Source organism: Triticum dicoccoides, chromosome 2B (assembly GCF_002162155.2).
Source record: "Triticum dicoccoides isolate Atlit2015 ecotype Zavitan chromosome 2B, WEW_v2.0, whole genome shotgun sequence".
Taxonomy (NCBI): Eukaryota; Viridiplantae; Streptophyta; class Magnoliopsida; order Poales; family Poaceae; genus Triticum; species Triticum dicoccoides.
In genome coordinates, this window is record NC_041383.1 from 155,561,272 (window position 1) to 155,585,053 (window position 23,782).

Here is a 23,782-nt window from a genome sequence, read left to right on the forward strand (position 1 = left end):
TCCTCCCTCGCCGCCGTCAGGGGGCGCGGCCGGGCAAAGCCCGACCGGCACTAGCGCCGGCGGGGCGGGTTCTTCCTCCTCCGCGCGATGGGGCGGCGCGGGCTCCTCCTTCGAGTGCGGGTGCAGGGCACCCCGGCGGGGCGACGCACGGCCCCCTGGCGGGGCGTGACGCTGTGTGGCCGGCTGCGCAGGGCTGCGGGTGGCATGGGCGGCGGCTAGGGTCTGGCTTCGGGTTACTGGCGGCTGCGTTGGTTCCTCTCCGTCGCGGGCGTGCGGCGGTGGTGCGGCTCGGCCAGTGGCGGTCCGGCGACCTGGTGGTGGTGGCCGACGGTGCGCGTGGTGGTGGTGCTTCCACTTGGCGGCTTTCTGCGCGAGGAGGCAGGGGAGCAGCTTGGACAGGGGCGGCGGCGCCGACGGTGTGCCGGCTGCAGCGCGAAGGCAGGAACTTTACGAGCCTCGGAGATCCCGGCCGGGCCTATGCGGCCACGGGCCTGGTATGTTTCTGCTATTGCGTCCGGTCAGCTACCGTCTTCAACGGTGGAGGTGGGGCCCTTCCGTGTGCCGACGGGCTGCTGCCCTAGCCCCGGCTCCTCTTCTTCATTGTGCAGACCATGCTTCACGGTGCCGTGGTGAAACGGCATAGGAAGCTTCGTGTCCGGGTTGGCGCAGGGTGAGGGTCTGTTTGGTGGCGAGCTCTGGAGTGCCTGAGGTGAAGGTTGGGATCGAGAGAAATCCCTGTTGGCTTGGTCGACACCGACACCGTGGCGCTTGTGGGTGCCGCCTGATTTTCCTGGAGGGCGTCGGGCCTACCCTTCCTCTCTCCTCGCCGTGTACCGGGGGAACCCTTGGCAGCAGCGTCGTCATCGTCGCGTCCCTTCTTGAAGGTGTTGATTGGTACCGGTGTTTCGGAGGCTCGGAGCTTGGTGGGCAATCTCCGATGGGTGCAGCGGCCACGAGGCTTCTTCGTTTTTTGTTGATCCGCCGGTGTTGGCATTTGTTTCTCTTGTATTTTTTTTGGACGTGACTGTGCTGCTTCCGCCCCAGCATCTATGCAGTCGGGAGTATCGGCGGTGGTTTCGAGCTAGGCAGTGGGATGGGGAGAGCTTTTTTTTCAGAACGGAAGAGCTTTCCCTCCATCTGTCGACCCTTCCCTCCAGGGCCTCGTTCGGGATGGGCCGCTTGCTTGTTTTTGCTTGGGTTCTGCATTTCTTTACTGTTGTGTTATCCGGGAAAACAAGACTGAGCAAATGGAGAAGCTTCAACGCATACATTCCCACGCAGGCATGACTCAACATTATCTTTGTACTTCCTCCATTTCTAAATATAAGTCTTTTTAGATATTGCAAATGAACAATCACATACGGATGTATATAGACATATTTTAGAGTGTAGATTCACTCATTTTGCTCCGTACGTAGTCATTTATTAAAATCTCTAGAAAGACCTATATTTAGGAACGGAGGGAGTACATTTCATTTCTTTTCAGTCTAATGAATCGGCAGCATTTCTGCCAATTTCTCTGGAAAAAAAGCAGCAATAACATGAGGAGAAAATGACTCTATTTAGGAGGTTTCTGAAGACACTGCAATCACCAGCAATAACATGAGGAGAAAATGTAAACTTTATTCGTGGTGGAAAATAAGGGATTGCACTTGGATTCAGAGAAATTGTTCAGCATGCTCATTTCTTTACATCATCCTTGCTAGCAGAGAGGAACATATCTAAACAAGATATGATTGGCATTGGAGCACGACAAAATCATCGAACTGTAACTAACTACAGTAGAAAAGAAATAAGAGACGAGTTATTTTGCAGTCTCCCATGGGCATAGTGACCACTGGAGATTCAGGGTTACATATGACAAACTTGCTTGAGATCTTAGATTCAGGAAAACGAAGTACACAAAATTATCGTGTGATTATCTTTGTACATATTATTTCTTTTCAGTCTAATGAATCGGCAGCATTTCTGCCAATTTCTCTGAAAAAAAAGCAGCAATAGCATTACTCTGTTTTGGAAGTTTCTGTGGTGGAAAATAAGGGATTGCACATGGATTCAGAGAAATTGTTCAGGATGCTCAGTTCTTTGCAAGCATATGTAAACAAGATATGATTGCATTTGAGCACGACAAAATCATCAACCTGTAACTAACCAGAAAATAAATAAGAAAGTCTCCCATGGGCTAGAGATTCAGGGTTACATATGACAAACTTGATAGTCACTTGAGATCTTAGATCCACACAAAAATTCCACTGCAGGTCCCTTGGGTTACTGGGTAACTTTAACATGGGGGAATTTGTAATATTTGAATGGACATGAAAATTTCTTAGGGGGTCGGGATATGCAAGACGGCATAATTCAAATGAAAAGCTAACATGATCTGAGAAAAGCCAAACCTATTTGTCAAATAGCTGCAATATGATGCAACCTTTTTCACATTCTTGACAATTAGATTGCAGTATCTCAAACCAAAATATCTTCTAGCCAATAACTGTCCCAAACATGGTTATGTGCTTGACAACTCAAACAAAGTATTGTGAAATCAGAGGTGAGCCCATTGGATCCACACTTTTCTGAATAGAGCATCAGAATGTTTTAAGAAGTCATAGATGCATACAACAATCATATATACAGAAAGTTACTCAAATGCTTTGCACAAATTCAGGCCAACAATTTTTCATTCATATCTGATATTGATTACAGTATGACTTGATAGTCGGTACATCAAGGACTTGATAGTCGGTACATCAAGGGCTTGCTTAGCTCAAAGCTTCACCCACACATACACACAAGAGTTCACTAACCAATGTTACTCTTCAGAAACTGCAACTTTAACTCACTAAGATGCCAATGCCTAAGAATCCAATTCAGCCAAGATTAATTTTACAGGAGAGTCAGCATAGTCTCCAAACGCTAGGCAGCTCACATGATTACGTGTGTATCGACAAGTTCAATTCTACTCCTTTTTCCTGCTACAAGCCGGGTAGCAAACGGGCGTTTTGGATTTTGCGGCGAGTGCGTTTTACGCTCTGTCTCGTGCCTGAATTGCAGTACATGAGTTTCCTTTTTAGGCTCATCTGCTTTACTTTGATTTATTGAAAATGCCCTTTATTTACTTAAACCCTTAACTTAGGACCAGGTATGGATGCAGTGGTAACTATGTCGTACACATCTTAACAAGGTTTTTGCTGCCTAGCTAGATGGAGACTCTGCTGACACTCTTGTAAAATTACTAATGACTGAAGGGAATTCAAAGAACACTAGAAATCTTGGTGGTTAAGTGCAGAATCTAGAGATGCAAAGATTAAATGAAACTCATGTGTGAATGGTTTAGGAAGGTAAAAGACTAGCAAGGGCGTAATACCACTGGACGCACCCAAGGAATTGGTTGCTTCATTGGTGCTGCAGCGGTGACACGGATTTGCTTCGGAACCTTGCAGCTGAGCTCCCCCATCCCCCTTCTTGCGCGCAGAGTTGAAGCTGGAGTCGCCTTCTTCACACTGGGCACAGCAGCAGTGACTGGCAATGGTGTTGAGCCGACGAAAGAGCGAGCCTTGGAAGCGACGGGACGAGAGACCTTCTTCACGGGCGCAACAGCAGTGGCAGGCAGGCAGAGTGGAGCCTTGGAAGCCGGGCGCTTGCGGTGGTGGCAAGCGGACTCCTCGTCTTCAGCCATCTGGCGTCCACGGGCACGGATGGCGCACCGGACGTCCACGGGGTCAGCACCAGCAGCAGCCGGCAAGGTGGTGGCAAGCCCAGGGCGCGCGGCGGCGGCGATATCAGAGGCACGGAAGGCGCTGGACACCGCAGGCGCCGGGCTGCGTTCTCCATGGTTGACACCCTTGAGGTGGTGAACAAGTGGGCACCAGGCACGGACGGGATTATCACGGGCCGCCTTGACAGGAGCATCGACTTCAGATGCGGCCGTGGCGGCGTGGCGATGGGGACGCCCTCCATGGTCGACGCCGTAGCGGCGGAGTTCTTGGGCGGCTGCAGCGGCCTCCTTGGCGAGGCCGTCTTCCTGGAGACGGCGCTGGAAGTCGGCGTCCCAGCGGGCGAGGGACTCCCAGGACTCACCGGTGGCCTTGGCAAGGTTGTGCTTGGTCCAGTACTGGAGCACCCTCTCGAGGACGCGCGAGGGCACCCGCGTCTCCAGCGGGAGGGCTTGGGCGGCGGCCGGGCGATAGTCCCACGCCGGAGCGACGAGCACCTTGCCGTCGGAGCTACGGAGCTGGAGCACCTTCGCCGCCATCGATACCGCGTCTTGGATTGGATCTGGGGATCGGGGAGGGAGGCGAACGAATCGAGTTGGAGCCGCTGCTCCCACCGCGGCCGCCCCCTTTTATTAACCGGAGAGCTCCCAATTCTTGCCGGACGCGGATTAACAGCTGTCGCCGGCTGAATTGGAACTGAAGTCGAACTCAGCTGCGGCAATCTTACGCGATGGCTCGTGGTTTCCGGGGAGCAAGCCCTTGGCCGTGTACCACCCGAGCGGGGCAGGCGACGTCCCCGCGCTGGTCCGGGCGACGTTAGGGCCGGCGCGCGTCCACGGCCATTCCGCCAGCGGTCAGCTCGGCGGCGTCCTGGAGATCTTCAGTGGCGTCTCCGGCCGGTTGATGCACGACGATCTCCTGCTTCACTGGGGCATGGAGGAGCGGCTCAGCAGCCAGCCTTGGTTTCTTGGCGCTCTGCTGGTCGCCCCTCCGCATCGCCCCCTGCGAGCCCTGCGAACCAGCATCCTCCCCCTTCACCCCTGTCTCTCTCCGGTGTTCGGTGTTCGGTGTCTCTGAAGTTGCCTCTGGAGTTGCAACTGGTTCAGTGAGCGGCACACGGTAAAAGAAGCAACTGGTCTCCTGCTTCACAATCTTTTTCTTTTTTAGGATCACTGCTTCACAATCTAAAACAATACATTTACACTACTGTGCTTATTTTGGACGGTTAGGGCATTTCTAAGCGATACCCAATACCATCATAAGGGTAAATTTTTTGGTTTACTCTCTAACGGCGAACCTAGCCGATCCCCTAAAAACATTAATGGAGTATAATTTTTTACTTCAACTCTATTCCTCCCAAGATTTCCCTAAATCTACTTCATCGTGCGGCGGTCGAGTAAAACTTCCTCTTGCCCTCCCGGGCCGCATTGTCTCCCGCCCCCGCTACCGCCGTCAATGACCTCCGAGCCGACCAGAATGGATAGCCAACCCCCCTCCCCCCGCTCACCCCGCCGGCCACCGGCACCGACTTTTCGCCGCCGGTGCCGAAAAAAAGCTTGGGGATGACTGAGGGAGTCCTGGATTCGGGGGTCCTCAGGTGTCCGACCCAGAAGTATGGGCCGAGTTGGATGGGCCGTACAGGATCAAGCTGAAGATTATCCTCCGTGTCCAGATGGGACTTCTCAATACGTAGACGGCAAGATTAGAGTCCAGAAGCTTCCTTCCCTGATGAACCGACCTTGTACAAACCCTAGGCCCCTCTGGTGTGTATATAAACTGAAGGGGTTGGTCTGTAGAGGTTATCTTCTTCACCGTCATTGGAATACTCATAGGCTAGACATCTAGGGTTTAGCCATTACGATCTCGAGGTAGATCAACTCTTGTAATCTTCATACTCGTCGAATATAGTCAAGCAGGAGTAGGGTTTTACCTCCCTTAAGAGGGCCCGAACCTGGTGAGGGAGTCCTGGATTAAGGGGTCCTCGTACAACCGGACTATATACTTTGGCCGGACTGTTGGACTATGAAGATACAAGATTGAAGATTTCGTCCCGTGTCCGGATGGGACTCTCCTTTGCGTGGAAGGCAAGCTTGGATATTCGGATATGTAGATTTCCTTCTCTGTAACCGACTCTGTGTAACCCTAGCCCCCTCCGGTGTCTATATAAACCAGAGGGTTTAGTCCGTAGGACGACAACAATCATAATCATAGGCTAGCTTCTAGGGTTTAGCCTCTACGATCTCGTGGTAGATCAACTCTTGTAATACTCATATCATCAAGATCAATCAAGCAGGAAGTAGGGTATTACCTCCATCGAGAGGGCCCGAACCTGGGTAAAACATCGTGTCCCCTGCCTCCTGTTACCATTAGCCTTAGATGCACAGTTCGGGACCCCCTACCAGAGATCCGCCGGTTTTGACACCGACATTGGTGCTTTTATTGAGAGTTCCACTGTGCCGTCGCTGTAAGGCTTGATGGCCCTTTCGATCATCTTCAACGATGCGGTCCAGGGGGAGGTTTTCCTTCCCGGACAGATCTTTGTATTCGGCGGCTTCGTACTGCGGGCCAACTCGCTTGGCCATCTAGAGCAGATCGATAGCTACGCCCCTGGCCATCAGGTCAGGTTTGGAAGCTTAAACTACACTACCGACATCCGCGGAGACTTGATCTTCGACGGGTTCGAGCCCATGACAGGTGAGCCGAACAGTCACGACGGACATGACTTCGATCCGCCATCGGACAGTATTTGGGAGATCGCACCCGCGTTGGCACCGGGAATCTATCCGGAGCAGATCGTGCCTTCCGAGGACGGGTGGATGGACCCCGCCATGGAGGCCGCACACTCATCGACATTAGAGCCGAACGCTGATCCCACCTCCTGTGAGATTGGTGTCGTCGGACCCCCGGACTCTTCCCCGGTTGCAGGATCCGAACCGCGTGCGTCCGTGCCTATCGAATCAGATTGGGCACCCGTCATGGAGTTCACCGCCGCGGATATTTTTCACCACTCATCCTTGGGTGATGTGCTGAACTCATTAAGGTCTCTGTCCTTGTCAGGAGACTCTTGGCCGAACTATGTCCGGCTCGAGTGGGGAGCGGACGACGAAGAAATTCGTCCCCCACCCACCACCCACTTTATAGCCACTGTCGATGACTTAACCGACGTGCTTGACTTCGACTCCGAAGACATCGACAGTATGGACGGTGATGCAGGAGAAGAACAGGAACCATCGCCTATAGGGCTCTGGACCGCCACCTCCTCATATGATATTTATATGGTGGATACCCCTAAAGAAAACAACGGCGATGAGGCAGCGGAAGATAACCCCTTGGGGAAGCAATCTAAACAACGGCGTCATCGGCGCCGCTCCAAGCCCCGCCATAGCAAAAATAGTGATACCGGCACAAGGGATAACAATCCGGATGGTGCCGTAGACGAATACAATCCTGCCCAGCCAAGCTTCGAGCAAGCCGAGCAAGAGGAGGGGCAAGCTAGCCCTAAAGAACAGGCAAAGGATGGATAATCAGAGGAAGATAACTACATGCCTCTCTCCGAAGATGAGGTGAGCCTTAGCGACGAACAATTCATCGTGCCTGAGGACCCCGTCGAGCAGGAGCGCTTCAGACGCCGGCTTATAGCCAATGCAAAAAGCCTGAAGAAAAAACGGCAGCAGCTTGAAGCTGATCAGGATCTGCTAACAGACAGATGGACCGAGGTCTTGGCTGCCGAGGAATATGGACTCGAGCGCCCTAGCAAAAGCTACCCAAAGCGCAGGCTGCTACCTCAACTCGAGGAGGAGGCCTTAAAGCCCACGCTACCAACGCATGATGCGGCTGACCGGCCACCCCGTGGCCGCGACAAAGCGACTTACCAGCCCGACGTCCAGACCGCACCCAGTCGCCAATCAAATGATAATACTAAGGCCCGGGGCTACACGAAGGACCTGTGAGAAGTATTGAAAAACAAAGCAGGACGGTCAAGATCGATCTACGGATCACGGGGGCGCGCCACAAGACGTGATGATGACCGTCACGCCGGATACAATAAACGAAAGTCCGGCCGAGCCGAATACAATAGACCGGACTCATTCGAACTACGTCGGGATGTAGCCCGGCATAGAGGCGCCGCACACTCCCTATGCTTCACTGATGAAGTTATGGATCACGAATTCCTAGAAGGGTTTAAACCCGTAAATACTGAATCATACGATGGCACAACAGACCCCGCGGTATGGATCGAAGACTTTCTTCTCCACATCCACATGGCCCGCGGCGATGACTTACATGCCATAAAGTACCTACCATTAAGCTCAAAGGACCGGCTAGGCATTGGCTTAATAGCCTGCCAGCAAGCTCCATTGGCAGTTGGAAGGATCTGGAAGACGCATTCCTCGCTAACTTCCAGGGCACTTACGTGCGACCACCGGATGCTTATGACTTAAGTCACATAATCCAGCAGCCCGGAGAGTCAGCCAGAAAATTCTGGACTCGGTTCCTAACCAAAAAGAACCAAATTGTCGACTGTCCGGATGTCGAAGCCTTAGTGGCCTCAAGCATAACATCCGAGGCGAATGGCTCTCCCGACATCTCGGCCAAGAGAAGCCAAAGTCCATGGCAGCCCTCACGACACTCATGACCCGCTTCTGCGCAGGCGAGGACAGCTAGCTGGCTCGTAGCAACGTCACACCCAAAAACTCAGGCGATTCATACATCAGGGATAGTAACGTCAAGCCACGACAGAATAGACACAAACGTCGCAATAATGGCGACAACGCCGAAGACACGACAGTCAATGCCGGATTCAGAGGATTTAAATCCGGACAGTGAAAAAAGTCATTCAAGAGAAACGGTTCGGGCTCATCCAGTTTGGACCGCATACTCGATCGCTCATGTCAAATTCATGGCACCCCGGATAAACCAACCAACCACACTAACAGGGAATGTTGGGTGTTTAAACAGGCCGGCAAGTTGAATGCCAAAAACAAGGAAAAGGGGCTGCATAGCGACGACGACGAAGAGCCCCGACTGCCGAACACGGGAGGACAGAAGAAATTCCCTCCCCAGGTGAAAACAATGAATATGATATACGCAACCCATATCCCCAAGCGGGAACGGAAGCGTGCACTAAGGGACGTCTACGCGATGGAGCCAGGCGCCCCAAAATTTAACCCATGGTCCTCTTGTCCGATCACTTTCGATCGCAGGGACCATCCTACCAGTATCCGTCATGGCGGTTCGGCCGCATTGGTCCTTGACCCCATCATCGAAGGATTCCATCTCACACGAGTCCTCATGGACGGCGGCAGCAGCCTGAATCTTCTCTATCAAGACACAGTACGCAAAATGGGCATTGACCCCTCAAGGATCAAGCCCACAAAAACCACCTTCAAGGGTGTCATACCCGGTGTGGAGGCCTGTTGCACGGGCTCAATCACACTAGAAGTGGTCTTCGGATCTCCGGACAATTTCCGGAGCGAGAAGCTAATCTTCGACATCGTTCCCTTCCGCAGCGGCTATCATGCACTGCTCGGACGAACCGCATTTGCCAAATTCAATGCGGTACCGCATATGCATATCTCAAGCTCAAAATGCCGGGACCTCGCAGGGTTATTACACTTAATGGAAACACAGAGCGCTCGCTTCGTACGGAGGAGCACACTGCGGCCCTCGCGGCGGAAGTACAAAACAGCCTTCTTAGGCAAACAGCCAACTTGGCGATAAAGAACCCGTATACCGCCAAGCGAGTCCGGAGTACTCCGCTACAGGATCGTCCGGCACGACTAGAGCTCGACTAGCAATTCGGCCTCCGCCCTAGTCCCAGCCAAGCGGCGACATTCGTGCCACGCGTACATAACTACGCACTTAAAATACCATGGGCATAGGCGGAGGCACGACCATGACACGGTCCATAATGCGGTTCGACCGCCCCAGGACATGCGCATTTTTGCACCCCTTTCTTCTTTTAGGTCCCTACCTTCAGGAGGCTCTTCCGAAAGACCGGCCATCGGACACATAGCGGGATGGACACACCATGAGGACAAGAAGCTTTGGCGTGCGAGGGAATCCTCGGGTGGTCTCTGATAACAATTGTTATACCTGTTTTACATAACCGCGTACCACCCGCTCCTAGTTAGGATGTGTCAAACAGCCCTATTATGCTTATCGCACTACTTGTATATGTACGCTTTGACGTATCATTTTAAAGTGAAAATAGTATACAGCGTAAGCTTGCTATTAAGTTTATTTGCCCCTTTTTCTTTACTGCTTATTTATTTTACCCGTGCATTTGGCACAACCAGTCTGCCAGGGGCTTCAGTACCCCATAACCTGGCAAGACAAGTCCGAACACTTTCGACAGTGTGGCACCCCGAACTTATAGCACTATATGCATCAGCTCCGAATCATGTCTTGGGTCAATAGTTGGGTTTGCCCGACTCCTATGTTTTGGTACCTTACGTTCCGCTATATCGGCTAAGGTAGGGCAGGGAGAACTACTGCGATTGTGTCCTGGTTCTTCCGGACGAGCACCTCAATAGAGAAAGCCGAAAATTGACTGTCATGATAAGGCGAGAGCTGGTCGCTGTTTGAGAGGTCTCAAATCCCTAAAGATTTTTTCCGCATCAGGCGAGGAATCGGCCTCATCCAATTTAGGCGTGCATAGCGCCCCAAGTCCGGCCTTCCGGATACTAGTGGCTTTGCCAAAATTTAAAATTATAGACTTCTATGGCTAAGTGAGGGCGATAAAGCCGTATAGTCCAATTGCCTCGTTCGTGGCGCTAAACACCTCCCTAAAAGGACAAAAAACTTGGATAAAGAGTGTTTATACTTATCCCGAACACCCCAGTACTAGTTACATGGGGGCGGAAGCCGGCGACTGGCCAACTCTCAAGAATTTTTACAACGGCCGCACAAAAGGTAATATTTTAAATTAACAAGCGCTACATAGCGCACATGAACTGGTTTTCATAATACAGGATGACATGATTACATTCATTCAAATATCATATCCTTCATACATTCATCCGCCACAAGGCGGGCACCCTTAATGACATTGTCATAGTACTGTTCGGGGTGGCGATATTCCTTGCCCTTCGGCGGCCCCTCCGTCACCAACTTCCCGGCGTCCATCTTCCCCCAGTGCACCTTCGCACGGGCCAAAGCCCGGCGTGCACCCTCAATACAGACGGACCGCTTGACGACTTTAAGCCGCGGACAGGCATTCACCATCCGCTTGATAAAGCCGAAGTAACTGCTGGGTAGAGGCTCGCCGGGCCACAACCGGACTATGAAGTCCTTCATGGCCAGTTCGGCCGCCTTGTGGAGTTCGACCAATTGCTTTAGCTGGTCACTCAAGGACATCGGGTATTCGGCCCCAATATACTGGGACCAAAACAGCTTGTCTGTCGAGCTTCCCTCCTCGGCCCGGTAGAACTCTGCGGCATTAGAGATGCTGCACGGCAGATATGCAAATGCTCCTGGAGAGCTCTGAATTCGGGTAAGTAAAAGGAAAGTCTCCTCCACATGCTTGCTTTGCATAATGAAAGCCTTACTCGCAGCTATCTTCTTGGCCGCCTCAATTTCCTGGAGGGCCTTCTGGGCTTCGGCCTTAGCATCTAGTGCGCCCTGACGGGCCTTCGCAAGCTCCGACTCTTGCGTCTTGGAGTAACGCTCCAAGGACTCAAACTTTTTGATGAATTCCTGAAGCTCTTGCTGGACCTCATCAACTCGCGCCGCTTGTTTTTCGCGCTCGGTGCGCTCCTTGGCCGCTTTGCTTTCAGCCTCGGACAGTGCCTTCTTGAGGGATGCCACTTCGGTCGCGGCCCCTAGTAAAATCCATCGTGCTTCTATTAGCATCAACGATGTTTTCCTTTGAATATAATGCTCAGACAGGGTATTACTTACCTTTGTTCTCCTCGAGCTGCCTCCTCACGAGGCCGAGCTCTTCTTCGGCCTGCCCAAGGCTCTGCCTCAGTCCGGTGACCTCCGCAGTGGCAGCGGCGGCGGCCAGCAGCGACGCCTACTTATTCACAAAGACATAATATGATTAGACTCCTTGGAAAACATATTTGATCCTCTGTTCGGCTTTTCTTCCCGAACACCAAACAGAGCATCAAGGGCTACTGTCTGTACTGTGATACTTTCTTATAACTTAAAATACTTACCTCAAAGCCTGTCAGGAGGCTGGCGCAGGCTTCGGTCAATCCACTTTTCACGGATTGGACCTTCGCAATCATCATACTCATAAGAGTACGATGTCCTTCATTAAGGGAAGCGCTCTGAAGCTCTTCCACCAAGTTACCCGACGCCTCTGGATGAGCAGAGGTCATCGGCACAGACGGCTCGCCCCCCTTGACGGGCGGCTGCCTGCCTGAATCCAGAACCATTGGAGGTTCCGACACAGTATCCGGCTGGGGGCCAAGCCTACTGCGGCCCCCTTCGTCCGAATCCATGGGGATCTTCCCCATGAGCCCAACATCGGGAGTCTCGCCTTGAGGCGTCTCCAGGACTACCTCCTCCTGGCCCGACATCCTTTGAGATAACACCTCGGTGTCATCCGCGGGCCGGGGGGTAGAAGCCGTCGGGAGTGAATAGCTATTCATCTCCGACGAACTCAAGGACCCATCCGAGGAGGGCAAGTCGATGTGGGCTTTGGGCGGACTGCACAAACAAGTCTAGACATAGTGAGTAAAGATAAAAACATGCAAAGGGTGTTATGGCATCCGGATACTTACGACTTCGCGAGGGGCTTGGCCCTGGGTAGCCACTCCTCCTCGCTGTAGGCGGTGGTTGTAGAGTGGTCCGGAGGGAGAGTCCTTCCCCTCTTGGACCCTTCCTTTTCTTCTCCCCCTCATTTTGGGGGAGAGGGTTTTCTTCTTCCTCCTCCTCGTTGTCGTTGGATGAGTGTGCCTCAGTGTCTTCGGACGACGAGTCCGGCACCACATTGCGCTGGAGACTTTTTCTGGTCCCCACGGCCTTCTTCTTGGCCTTCTTCTCTGGCACCTCATAAGGCGCCGAAACCAGCATCTCCGTCAGGAGATCGGTTGCTGGATCTTCAGGCAACAGAGCCGGATAGTCGATCCACTCCGCCATCTCCATGTATTCCTGTTAGATCGGTGCGATGGCTTAAGTTCCTCCCACGAATATGATGAGGAAAGGCACATCTTGCAAAATGTAGAATGCTTACCGCATTTGCGTGGCGCTTGGCGCTGAGTCCGTGGTCCTCGGAAGTGGGAGGAGGGACTTCGCCGGACTTGAACAACACCTTCCAGACGTCTTTGTGCGTCGTGTCAAAGAGCTCTTGCAGTGTCTGGTGTTGGGCTGCGTCGAATTCCCACAGATTGAATGCACGTTTTTGACACGGGAGAATCCGGCGAAATAGCATGACCTGGACCACGTTGACAAGCTTGATATTCTTGGTTATCATATTCTTGACGCAGTTCTGGAGTCCGGTCAGCTCCACGGATGCGCCCCAGGCTAGGCCTTTCCTCTTCCAGGTAGTAAGCCGCATAGGGATGCCGGATCGGAATTCGGGGCCCGCCACCCAATTGGCGTCACGCGGCTCAGTGATGTAGAACCACCCCGATTGCCACCCCTTCACGATCTCCGCAAAGGAGCCCTCGAGCCAGGTGACGTTGGGCATCTTGCACACCATGGCGCCACCACACTCCACCTGCTGGCCAATCACTATCTTCGGCTTCACGTTGAAGATCTTTAGCCATAGGCCGAAGTGGGGCCTGATGCGGAGAAAAGCCTCGCACACGACGATGAACGCCGAGACATTGAGGATGAAGTTAGGGGCCAGGTCATGAAAATCCAGCCCGTAATAGAAAAAGAGCCCGCGAACAAACGGGTGGAGGGGGAATTCCAGTCCGCGGACGAAGTGGGTGAGGAACACGACCCTCTCATGGGGTCCTGGAGTCGGAACGATCTGCCCTGCATCCGAGAGCCGGTGCGCAATATCTGCGGCCAAATATCCGGCCGCCCGGAGCTTCGTAATGTCCTCCTCCTTGACGGAGGAGGCCACCCACTTGCCTCCCACTCCGGACATGTTTGGCTGTGCGGAGAAGTAGAGATCTGGGGCGCTGGAGCTCGAGTGTGCGAGAATGGATGAGCGAAGAAGGAAGAGGGCGTGGGTGAAAGATGAGAATTCTTATCTCTTTATAAAGGCGGTAGAAACTGTGCGCCTCCCCACTTGCCCGTTAAGATCGCTTATTTCCCAAGTGCCACGATTGATGGCGTGGTTGGGTTACCCATACCCGTATTGATGAGAATCCCGTGATAAGGGGACACGATCTCTGCTTCGACAAGACGTGTGAAGGAAACCGCCTCGCATTACGTGCAATGGCTGGTTGTGAAGAACGGTTCGATAATGACCGGACCATGGTGTGATGTCATGCTATAAAAAGCTGTCAGCAGATTGGATTTGTGGAATATTATACTCTCTACGGTGGAATGTGGAATTTGTTTTGCAGAGCCAGACACGATCCTTGTGTTCTAAATCTTCTATGAAGTATTCGGAGAAGGAACCCGCCTTGCAATGGTGAAGACAATATGCACGTCAGACTCATCGTCATTGAAGCCTGGTTCAGGGGATACTGAGGGAGTCCTAGATTAAGGAGTCCTCGGAAAGCCGGACTATATACTTTGGCCTGACTGTTGGACTATGAAGATACAAGATTAAAGACTTCATCCCGTGTCCGGATGGGACTCTCCTTTGCGTGGAAGGCAAGCTTGGATATTCGGATATGTAGGTTTCCTTCTCTGTAACCGACTCTGTGTAACCCTAGCCCCCTTCGGTGTCTATATAAACTGGAGAGTTTAGTCCGTAGGACGGCAACAATCATAATCATAGGCTAGCTTCTAGGGATTAGCCTCTACGATCTCGTGGTAGATCAACTCTTGTAATACTCATATCATCAAGATAAATCAAGCAGGAAGTAGGGTATTACCTCCAACGAGAGGGCCCGAACCTGGGTAAAACATCGTGTCCCCTGCCTCCTGTTACCATTAGCCTTAGACGCATAGTTCGGGACCCCCTACCCGAGATCCGCCGGTTTTGACACCGACACTTGGGTAAACACTGTGTCCCCTGGCTTCCTGTTACCATTGATCAGACGCACAGCTTGGGCCCCCTACCCGAGATCTACTGGTTTTGACACCGACGTTGGTGCTTTCATTGAGAGCTCTGCCGTGCTGTCTGCAAAAAGCGGTCTATGGCTCGCCTAGTCGTCAACAACAATATCACTTATGGAGGGTGCCTATCTTCGGGGCAGACCCTCTAGTTCGGCGGTTTCACCATAAGGGCCCGCGCGGCCGTCGAGCCCGCAACTCCCCCCATGGCCGACAGACACCGTCCCCGCATTGGCCCTAAGTACTCCGAAAAATTGGATCCGGCGGATGTTTCGTCTTTAAATGAACTGCTGGACCGCATCACTGCCCTGGGGGTCTCAATGGACTATGATCGGATCGGGCTCAAGCCCGACCAGAAGGAAATTAATCACTCACCGATCACCCACTTCATAGCGGTCGTTGAGGAACCGGCCACAGACACTTCCCTCCCCATAATGAAAACCAAGCATGTTCGGGTCTCCAAATCCCCTGAGCCGGATACTCTCCCTTCGGATGGGACCTTACGCCCTCCAGACTCTAGTTCATGTTTAGGATTGCTGGAGCCCTTGCGCTTAACCGAACCCAAACCAGCCGCCTCGGAAACAATTCTAGCCCCGAACACAGATGTGGGACATGATCCAAAATTAAATCCACCCACCCACCACAATATATACTCTCCAAGCAACTCAGGTCCTCCAGATATATACGACCTGATGTATGTGCGGCAGCAGCCTCAGAAAACGGTCCACCACTTTTGGGCCAGATTCCTGCTTGTCAAAAATAGGATCAAAGACTGCTCGGACGATGACGTAGTTTAGGTTTTACACCGTAATTGCACCAATGAGGGAATATTGAATGCCCTCGACCGTCGCCACATACAGAGTTTCATGAAATTATCACAAGTAGTACAAAAGTACTATGCGATGGAAAGCACATGGAGGGCCCAGAATACTCAGCTGGAGCCCGCTGCCTTGAAGCAGTGTGCACCCGGGGCAAACGGATACATTCTGGCCGGTCACCCGACCACCAGTCTATGAGCAGGAAAAATAAACCCCTCACAGGACACAAGTTTGTTCTTGACGAACTGCTGGAGAAGCCCTGCCCGATTCACACCACTCCGCACAAAGTCCCAACCCATAGCCTCCGAGCATGTTGGGTACTCCGGCAAGTAGCAAAAAGTGGAGAGGCCATCCTCACCACAACTCCAGAAAAATACTCTCCGGAGAGGGACAACTTTAATGTCCTAACAGTCTTCGAGACCTTCTCTTCAAACAATCAGCGTAAACGGGCACTCCGCGACCTCGCCGAAGTCCACCAAGTTACCGCACTGAGCCCATGGAACGACACGGCAATAACCTTTACGGCCGACGACGAACCAAAGGCTCGGTCAGTCCGAGCACTCGCCGCTTTAGTACTAAACCCCATCGTTGATGGTTTTCGGCTTACTAAAGTGCTCATGGACGGTGGAAGTGGACTTAACCTCATTTACGAGGACACGCTCGACAAAATGCAGATGGAAAGATCACACATCGAGCAAAGCAATACCACCTTTCGAGGTATTATCCCAAGTCGAGAAGCACACTGGTCGGGAAAAACTAAACTGGATGCGGTGTTCGGCATGCCTGAGAACTATAGATCCGAAGAGTTGCTCTTTCATGTGGTCCCCTTCAATAGTGGGTATGACACCATCCTCTGCTGGGACGCTTTCTCATGCTTTCAAGCTATAGCCCCGAAAAAGCCCTCCATGCCGAAATCAAAACTGCGTCCTTGGCCCTCAAGGCACTATCCGAAGCCCTAGTAGCGGAGGAATTAACCACCCTACAGTCCAGGGTGGATAGGGACGATGTGATCCTCGATAAGAGATCCAAATCCACCTCTTTCAAGCCAGACGAGGAAATAGTCAAATTCCAAGTGCACCCGACGAACCCTAACAAAACAGCATCTATCGGAGCATAGCTGGATCCGGCAGTGGATGCCGCCCTACGCACATTCCTGCGAGAGAATTGGGATATCTTTGCCTGGCACCCTGTCGATGTCAAAACCGGCGGATCTCGGGTAGGGGGTCCCGAACTGTGCGTCTAGGCGGATGGTAACAGGAGACAAGGGACACGATGTTTTACCCAGGTTCGGGCCCTCTTGATGGAGGTAAAACCCTACGTCCTGCTTGATTAATATGATGATGTGTATTACAAGAGTAGATCTACCACGAGATCAAGGAGGGTAAACCCTAGAAGCTAGCCTATGGTATGATTGTTGTAATAGATGTTATGTCCTACGGACTAAAGCCCTCCGGTTTATATAGACATCGGAGAGGGCTAGGGTTACATAGAGTCGGTTACAATGGTAGGAGATCTACATATTCGTATTGCCAAGCTTGCCTTCCACGCCAAGGAAAGTCCCATCCGGACACGGGACGGAGTCTTCAATCTTGTATCTTCGTAGTCTTGGAGTCCGGCGGACGATGATAGTCCGGCTGTTCGGACACCCCCTAGTCCAGGACTCCCTCAATAGCCCCCGAACCAGGCTTCAATGACGATAAGTCCAGCGCGTATGTAGTCTTCGGCGTTGCAAGGCGGGTTCTCCTTCAAGTTCCATGTACCTGCCGAACAGTGTCCGGCTTCCTCATTAATGTTGCGCTTCTTGGCTCCCACGCCCAATAATGGCCTTCTTCCACGCGTCGCACGAATGCGAAAAGCCAGGGTATCCTTTACGTTTCACCCCCTAGTTGTGCAAATAATCTGCATATAAGAGAGGCAAGAATCCAGATCCAAATCACACCATCTTCCTCCCGCGAACACTCATCGGAGCGCTTCCGGCCAAGAATCCATTCCAACATGGACCGTCGACGCGGCTCCTCTTCTCGTGCTCCCAGCCCTCTGCCAGGAGATTGGAGGAGATGCTCTATTCCGCACAACGAGCTGGTGAAGCTCCAAGCGGGGTGATATCTCCCTCCGGCCTTCATGGTTCCGGTTCGAGCCGGGCTGGCCACCTACAAAGGTGGGAAGCAAGCGGAGGCTACCCCAAGTCCCAACAAAGGGGAGCGGGTATGCTTCGTCCCCTATCTGATAAGGGGGCTCGGATTTCCTGTACGTCCGTTCCTCCGCGGGCTCCTGGAGTTCTACGGACTCCAGCTCCATCACCTCACGCCCGCCTCTATCCCGCATATTGCGGGTTACGTAGCTCTTTGCGAGCTATTTCTGGGCATCGAGCCCCATTTCACGCTGTGGAAGAGATTGTTCTGCCTTGTACCCCGTTCTCACGAGGGGTCCATATATCAAGTGGGCGGCGCCGAAATATGGCGCATTGCCGGGACCGGATATCCATCCGGAACCCCTAAGAAGGCGTCCGAAGACTGGCCTTCGGAATGGTTTTATATAGAAGACGCTCCGCTGCCGGACCCTGTTTGGATCGGCCTCCCGGAGTTCAGCAATGCTCCTCTGAAGAAACACCTTAGTTGGCGCCCGCGGAGCCCCCAACTGGAGGAAGACAAGAGCGTCCATTATTTGATGGGCCGGATAAGGTTACTAGCCCATTCCGGGTTGACCATGATTGGAGTCATGGCAACATGCATTATGCGGGGGGTGCAGCCACTACAATACCGAGGCCACCCCATGTGGGATTTCAAAGGGGAGGACGATGCCACTCGTCATGGTCGCAAAGGGCCGGATTCGGCCGAAGACCTGGTGAAGATCCTGTCCAGCCTGTATAAAGGGGAGAAGGAGGATTTCCTCCGGACGAACCCGTTGAATGGGTTCTCCATGAATAATCCCCGGCCTTGGGTAAACGAACACTCTGCGCGTCCAACCCATGCCTTTGAAGCTTAAGTTTCTTATATCGTGTTTTTTGACGCAGGAGCTGCGGCGGGTCGTGGAGGACATGCTAAGTCCAGCTCCGCAACCCGAGGATCCGGAGAGATCCCGAGATCCGGCCTCCGAAGAGGATCCGGACATAAAGGTGGAGCTAATCGATGGGGTGTTCCACCAGCTCAGCATGGATAATGCTTTAGTCGCCATCACGGCTGACTATCCCGGACTATATCCGGCTTCCCAGGTGACTGTGACCGAAGTCCCGACACCGTTATTTCTTCCTTGCTCATTTCTGACCTTCGCATACGATGGCGTTTTGCAGGAATCGCCTTCAGGGCGGGAAGCCGAGCCCGCGGTGGCTGACCAACAAAGGTCAGTCCGGACCAGTAGGCAGAAGAGGAGCGCGGTGCAGATTGAAACGTCGTCGCAAAGGTATAGCTCACAGTTCCTTATTTGGAGCAACGTTCCTAGGAAGCGTTTGAGTGCTCATGACTTTTGTAGGAGAATAAGCGTCCGCCGGACTGCGGGCGTGGAGGTTGTCAATCCAACCTCTACCAGCCAGGCTCCAGCACCTGTTCTGGAGGGGGAGGCGAGCGCAAGGCGCGAGCCGGACACTCCTCCAACGGAGGATGCCGACAGACTGTCCGCCACCAAGTCTGAGGTGGAGAGCGCCATGAACCATAGGCGCCGCCGGACAGTATTTTGTGACGCGTGCTTCTCCCCAGAGGCGTTGAATGCCTTTAACATGGGGGACGCGCACCTTCGTGCTGCTCAAGATGGTTTTACCAGAGCCACGGAGCAGTATGTAAAAGACATACGGGTAAGAGAATTTAACAACTATATATGCCAGTAGCCCCCGAGACTTAAAGTAGTTATATTAACTGATTTAAGGATCATTTGAAATGCAGGATCTTACCGAGAAGAACACCCAACTGTCTCAGGAGCTGCAAGAGTGCAAGGCCCAACTTGAGGCCGCACTTGCTGCCGCAGGAGGAAACACAAAGACCCCTCCTGGTAACACATTATTTTAATAATATAAGCACTGTGCGACGTGCGCGCAAGTCTAATACTGACCTTGCAGGTGCTGCCGGACAAGATCCGGACAGACAAGAACTACTGCGCCAGCTTAAGGCCGGCGAGAGGGTGCTGAACAGAGTGCAGCAAGAAAGGAACAAGCTTCAAGATGCCCACGCCCAGCTTGGAGAAGAGCTGAAAGGCGTTCGGGCCGAGCTGTCCGGCTCCATTAAGGAGAATCAGTGGCTTCATCGCGACATCTATAGTAAGTGCTTGAGCGGACTCCTTTGAAAAGAAGAGTTCGGCGAGGAAGTCAATTGACAAAATATGTCTTGTAGGTATACTCACAGGTCGCCCTGCGGAGGAGATGCCCGTATCAACGGGTGATCAACTTCCCGAGCTGTTGCAGCTGCTCGAACGAGTTCGGCAGGCGATGAGCGGCGTCGTCCAGGCTTTATGGCCGGCCCTTTCCCTACCCGAAGGCCTTGGGGAGCTTGCGGGGAAGCTTCAGGGAGTGCGGCAGCGCTTTTGTTTATGGAAGATTTCGGCCTGCCGCCAAGGTGCCAGGGAGGCTTGGGCCATGGTGAAGACGCGGTACAAGAAGGTGGATCCCAACCATATGGCCGAGGTCGGACCTGCGGGGCCCGACGGGAAGGAGATCCCTGTGAGTTTAGTATACGACCAAGTAGAGTTGGCCGCTAAATTTTCCCAACAGGACTGTAAATTAGACAGCCTGTTAGACGGGATTGAGGAGGAGTACAGTCAGTAGATTTGACAATGTATTTTTAAAATGACATGTGAAATGCCTTCTAGCCGGATTGTAGATCGTTTGTCTTTGCCGACCTTTTCGCTTCAACCTCGAGACCTTAGAGTCCGGAGTGTGTCCGAATACCTTATCGGTTAAGAAACAACCGTGGTATGCATGGAGACCAGGCGTAGGGGTCATTAGTGCTTTATCAGACAAGTGCCCAACTAGTTATGTTATATTACATGGTTAGTAAGAAACATCTTCCAGGGAGAATAGTTCCGTTAAGGGTTCCTGTCCCTGGGAGGCATGCCCTAAAGTGCATGTCCGAACTGCGAAAAAAGCAGAAAAACATCTGGGGGCAGATAAATAAGTAGGTAAAAAATCATCTTTCAAGTCACCGACCGAATATTCCCTTAAGAACGCTAGCTTTCGGCTTCACCCAGTCTGAGGTACACATCCGGCTGACCCGGCAGTTAACAATCGCAGAGGTGCTCCCTTTACCTCCTAGCCGAACGATCGGGAACGTAGGGGTAAGCACAGGAGCCAGGCAACCTAGCTTGGCCAAAACTTAAGTCATATCGATGCATATGATGGTGAGTAAAAGGTACATGTGGAAGCTTGACACATGTGCTGGGCATGAGGCCCTTACAATTAAGCTTCTGGAAAAGAAGCCCCCAGGTATAATGAGTGCGGATGGCACATCAAGTGTATGCGAACAATGCGCAAGTAGGCCCTTAAGGGCTTTTTAGTAAAAGGGTTAAGAGAAGAAAGAGAAACAAAAGACAGCCGAATTGTAAAAATTTGAACGGGGGAAGGGGACGAACTCTTAGTCCGGCGCTAGGCGTAAAATCTTCGGAGGCGGGCTGCGTTCCATGGGTTCGGCTCGAGTCGGTTGTCCGACACATTTCGTAGACGGTACGCTCCGCCGGTCAGGACTTGATCGATAATGAAGGGGCCCTCCCATTTGGGCTTGAGCTTGTCCTTTTTCTTGTCCGACAGGCGTAGAACTAGTTCGCCAACATTATAAGTCTTGGCCCGTACTTCTCTGCTTTGATATCTTCGAGCCTGCTGCTGATAGAATGCGGAACAAGCCTTTGCAACGTCGCGTTCTTCCTCCAATGCGTCCAAGATGTCCTGTCGATCTAGCTCAGCCTCTCTTTCTTCGTACATGCGCACTCTAGGTGAGTCATGAATAATGTCGCAGGGCAGAACTGCCTCTGCGCCGTATACCATAAAAATGGTGTGAATCCGGTAGTACGGTTGGGCGTTGTCTGCAGCCCCCAGAGCATGGAGTCGAGCTCCTCTACCCAGTGCGTGTCAGATTTAGTAAGTGACCGCACTAGTCTGGGTTTAATGCCACTCATTATGAGACCATTTGCATGTTCCACTTGACCGTTGGTTTGAGGATGATAGATTGAAGCGTAATCGAGCTTAATGCCCATGTTTTTGCACCATGACTTGACCTCGTCGGCCGTGAAGTTCGTGCCGTTATCGGTGATGATGCTGTGGGGGACACCATAACGATGTACTACCCCGGATATAAAGTCTATCACTGGTCCAGACTCTGCCGTTTTGACTGGTTTGGCCTCTATCCATTTGGTGAACTTGTCCACCATGACCAATAGGTAGCTTTGCTTGTGGGTTCCCCCTTTAAGGGGTCCAACCATGTCAAGCCCCCAGACCGCGAACGGCCAGGTAATGGGTATAGTTTTGAGCGCGGTGGGTGGCATATGGCTCTGATTAGCAAAGAGCTGACAACCGACGCATCTTTGGACTAAGTCCTGAGCATCTGCCCGGGCCGTCGGCCAATAAAATCCTGTACGGAATGCCTTTCCTACAAGGACCCGGGCTGCTGCGTGGTGTCCGCCTAGTTCGGCATGAATTTCAGCCAGGAGGTTTCGCCCTTCCTCTTCGGAGATACATCTTTGAAGGACTCTGGTTGTGCTTTTCTTATAAAGTTCTCCCTCATGGACCTTGTAGGCTTTAGATCGCCAGACTATGCAGCGGGCCTCATTTTGGTCTTCGGGAAGTTCCCGCCTAAGCAAGTAGGCTAGGAATGGCTCTGTCCACGGGGCGATTACTGCCATTATGTCGTGGGCTGAAGGTGTTGTGTCATCGGCTGAATCGCTGGTTGGCGCGGTTTTTTCCGTTTTGTCGTTTCCGGACTCCTCTTCCCATAGTACAGATGGCTTGAAGAGCCGTTCCAGGAAGATGTTTGGAGGGACATTGTCACGTTTTGCGCCGATGCGTGCCAGCACGTCTGCTGCTTGGTTATTGTCTCGGGCTACGTGATGGAATTCGAGTCCTTCAAACCGAGCTGACATTTTTAGGACAGCATTGCGATATGCTACCATTTTCGGATCCTTGGCATCAAAATCTCCATTTATTTGGGATATTGCAAGGTTTGAATCCCCGCGCACCTCTAGGCGTTGAATGCCCATGGAGATTGCCATCCGGGGACCATGTAAAAGGGCCTCGTATTCGGCTGCGTTGTTGGAGTCCGTGTACATTATTTGAAGTACGTATTGGACTGTGTCCCTGGTCGGGGACGTCAATACGACGCCAGCCCCAGTCTGGCCAACATTTTAGAGCCGTCGAAGTGCATAATCCAATTGGAGTATGCGCCGTACTCTTTAGGGAGTTCGTCTTCTGTCCATTCAGCGACAAAGTCAGCCAAAACTTGTGACTTTATAGCTCGCCGAGGTTTTTAAGTTATATCGAATGGTAAGAGCTCAATGGCCCATTTTGCAATCCTGCCCGTTGCGTCGCGGTTGTTTATAATATCATTGAGTGGTACTTCGGAGGCTACTGTTATCGAACACTCTTGAAAATAGTGTCGGAGCTTCTGGGATGCCATGAATACCGCATACGCTATCTTCTGATAGTGTGGGTAACGGGACTTGCAGGGGGTTAACACAGTGGATACATAATACACTGGTTTTTGAAGAGGGAATTTATGCCCTTCTGTCTCTCGTTCGACGACGAGTACCGCACTTACAACTTGATGCGTTGCTGCGATGTATAACAACATTGGTTCTCCCAGGTTGGGCGCAGCCAGGACCGGATTTGTTGCCAATATGGCCTTTATTTCTCCGAGTCCGGCAGTGGCAACATCCGTCCATTCGAAGTGTTCGGTGCGCCTAAGGAGGCGATAGAGGGGCAATGCCTTTTCTCCTAGACGGGAGATAAAGCGGCTTAGAGCCGCCACACATCCAGTCAATTTTTGTATTTGCTTGAGGTCTTTTGGGATATCTAGCTGTGACAGAGCTCGGATCTTGGCTGGGTTTGCTTCAATTCCTCTACCGGATACAATGAAGCCCAGTAGCTTTCCGGCTGGTACGCCGAAAACGCATTTTTCCGGATTCAGCTTGATGTCATATGCTCTGAGGTTG

At 52.3% G+C, this 23,782-nt stretch overlaps 2 protein-coding genes across 2 annotated transcripts in view; both read right to left on the minus strand.

Annotated features, from left to right (window-relative positions):
• The window catches only part of LOC119360711, a 4,342-nt gene extending 3,701 nt beyond the window's left edge, over positions 1–641 (minus strand). Inside the window, exons 1-2 of the mRNA XM_037626235.1 lie at positions 527–641; positions 238–425 (exon numbers count right to left, since the gene is read on the minus strand). Coding sequence (XP_037482132.1) covers positions 238–425; positions 527–641 — 303 coding nt within the window. The remainder of the gene's footprint in view (positions 1–237; positions 426–526) is intronic.
• Positions 642–2,650: 2,009 nt separating this feature from the next.
• LOC119362729 (translation initiation factor IF-2-like) lies at positions 2,651–4,791 on the minus strand. The gene has a single exon (XM_037627976.1). It carries the CDS (start codon positions 4,250–4,252, stop codon positions 3,347–3,349), a length of 906 nt encoding a protein of 301 aa, XP_037483873.1. The 5' UTR covers positions 4,253–4,791; the 3' UTR covers positions 2,651–3,346.
• Positions 4,792–23,782: the final 18,991 nt, after the last annotated feature.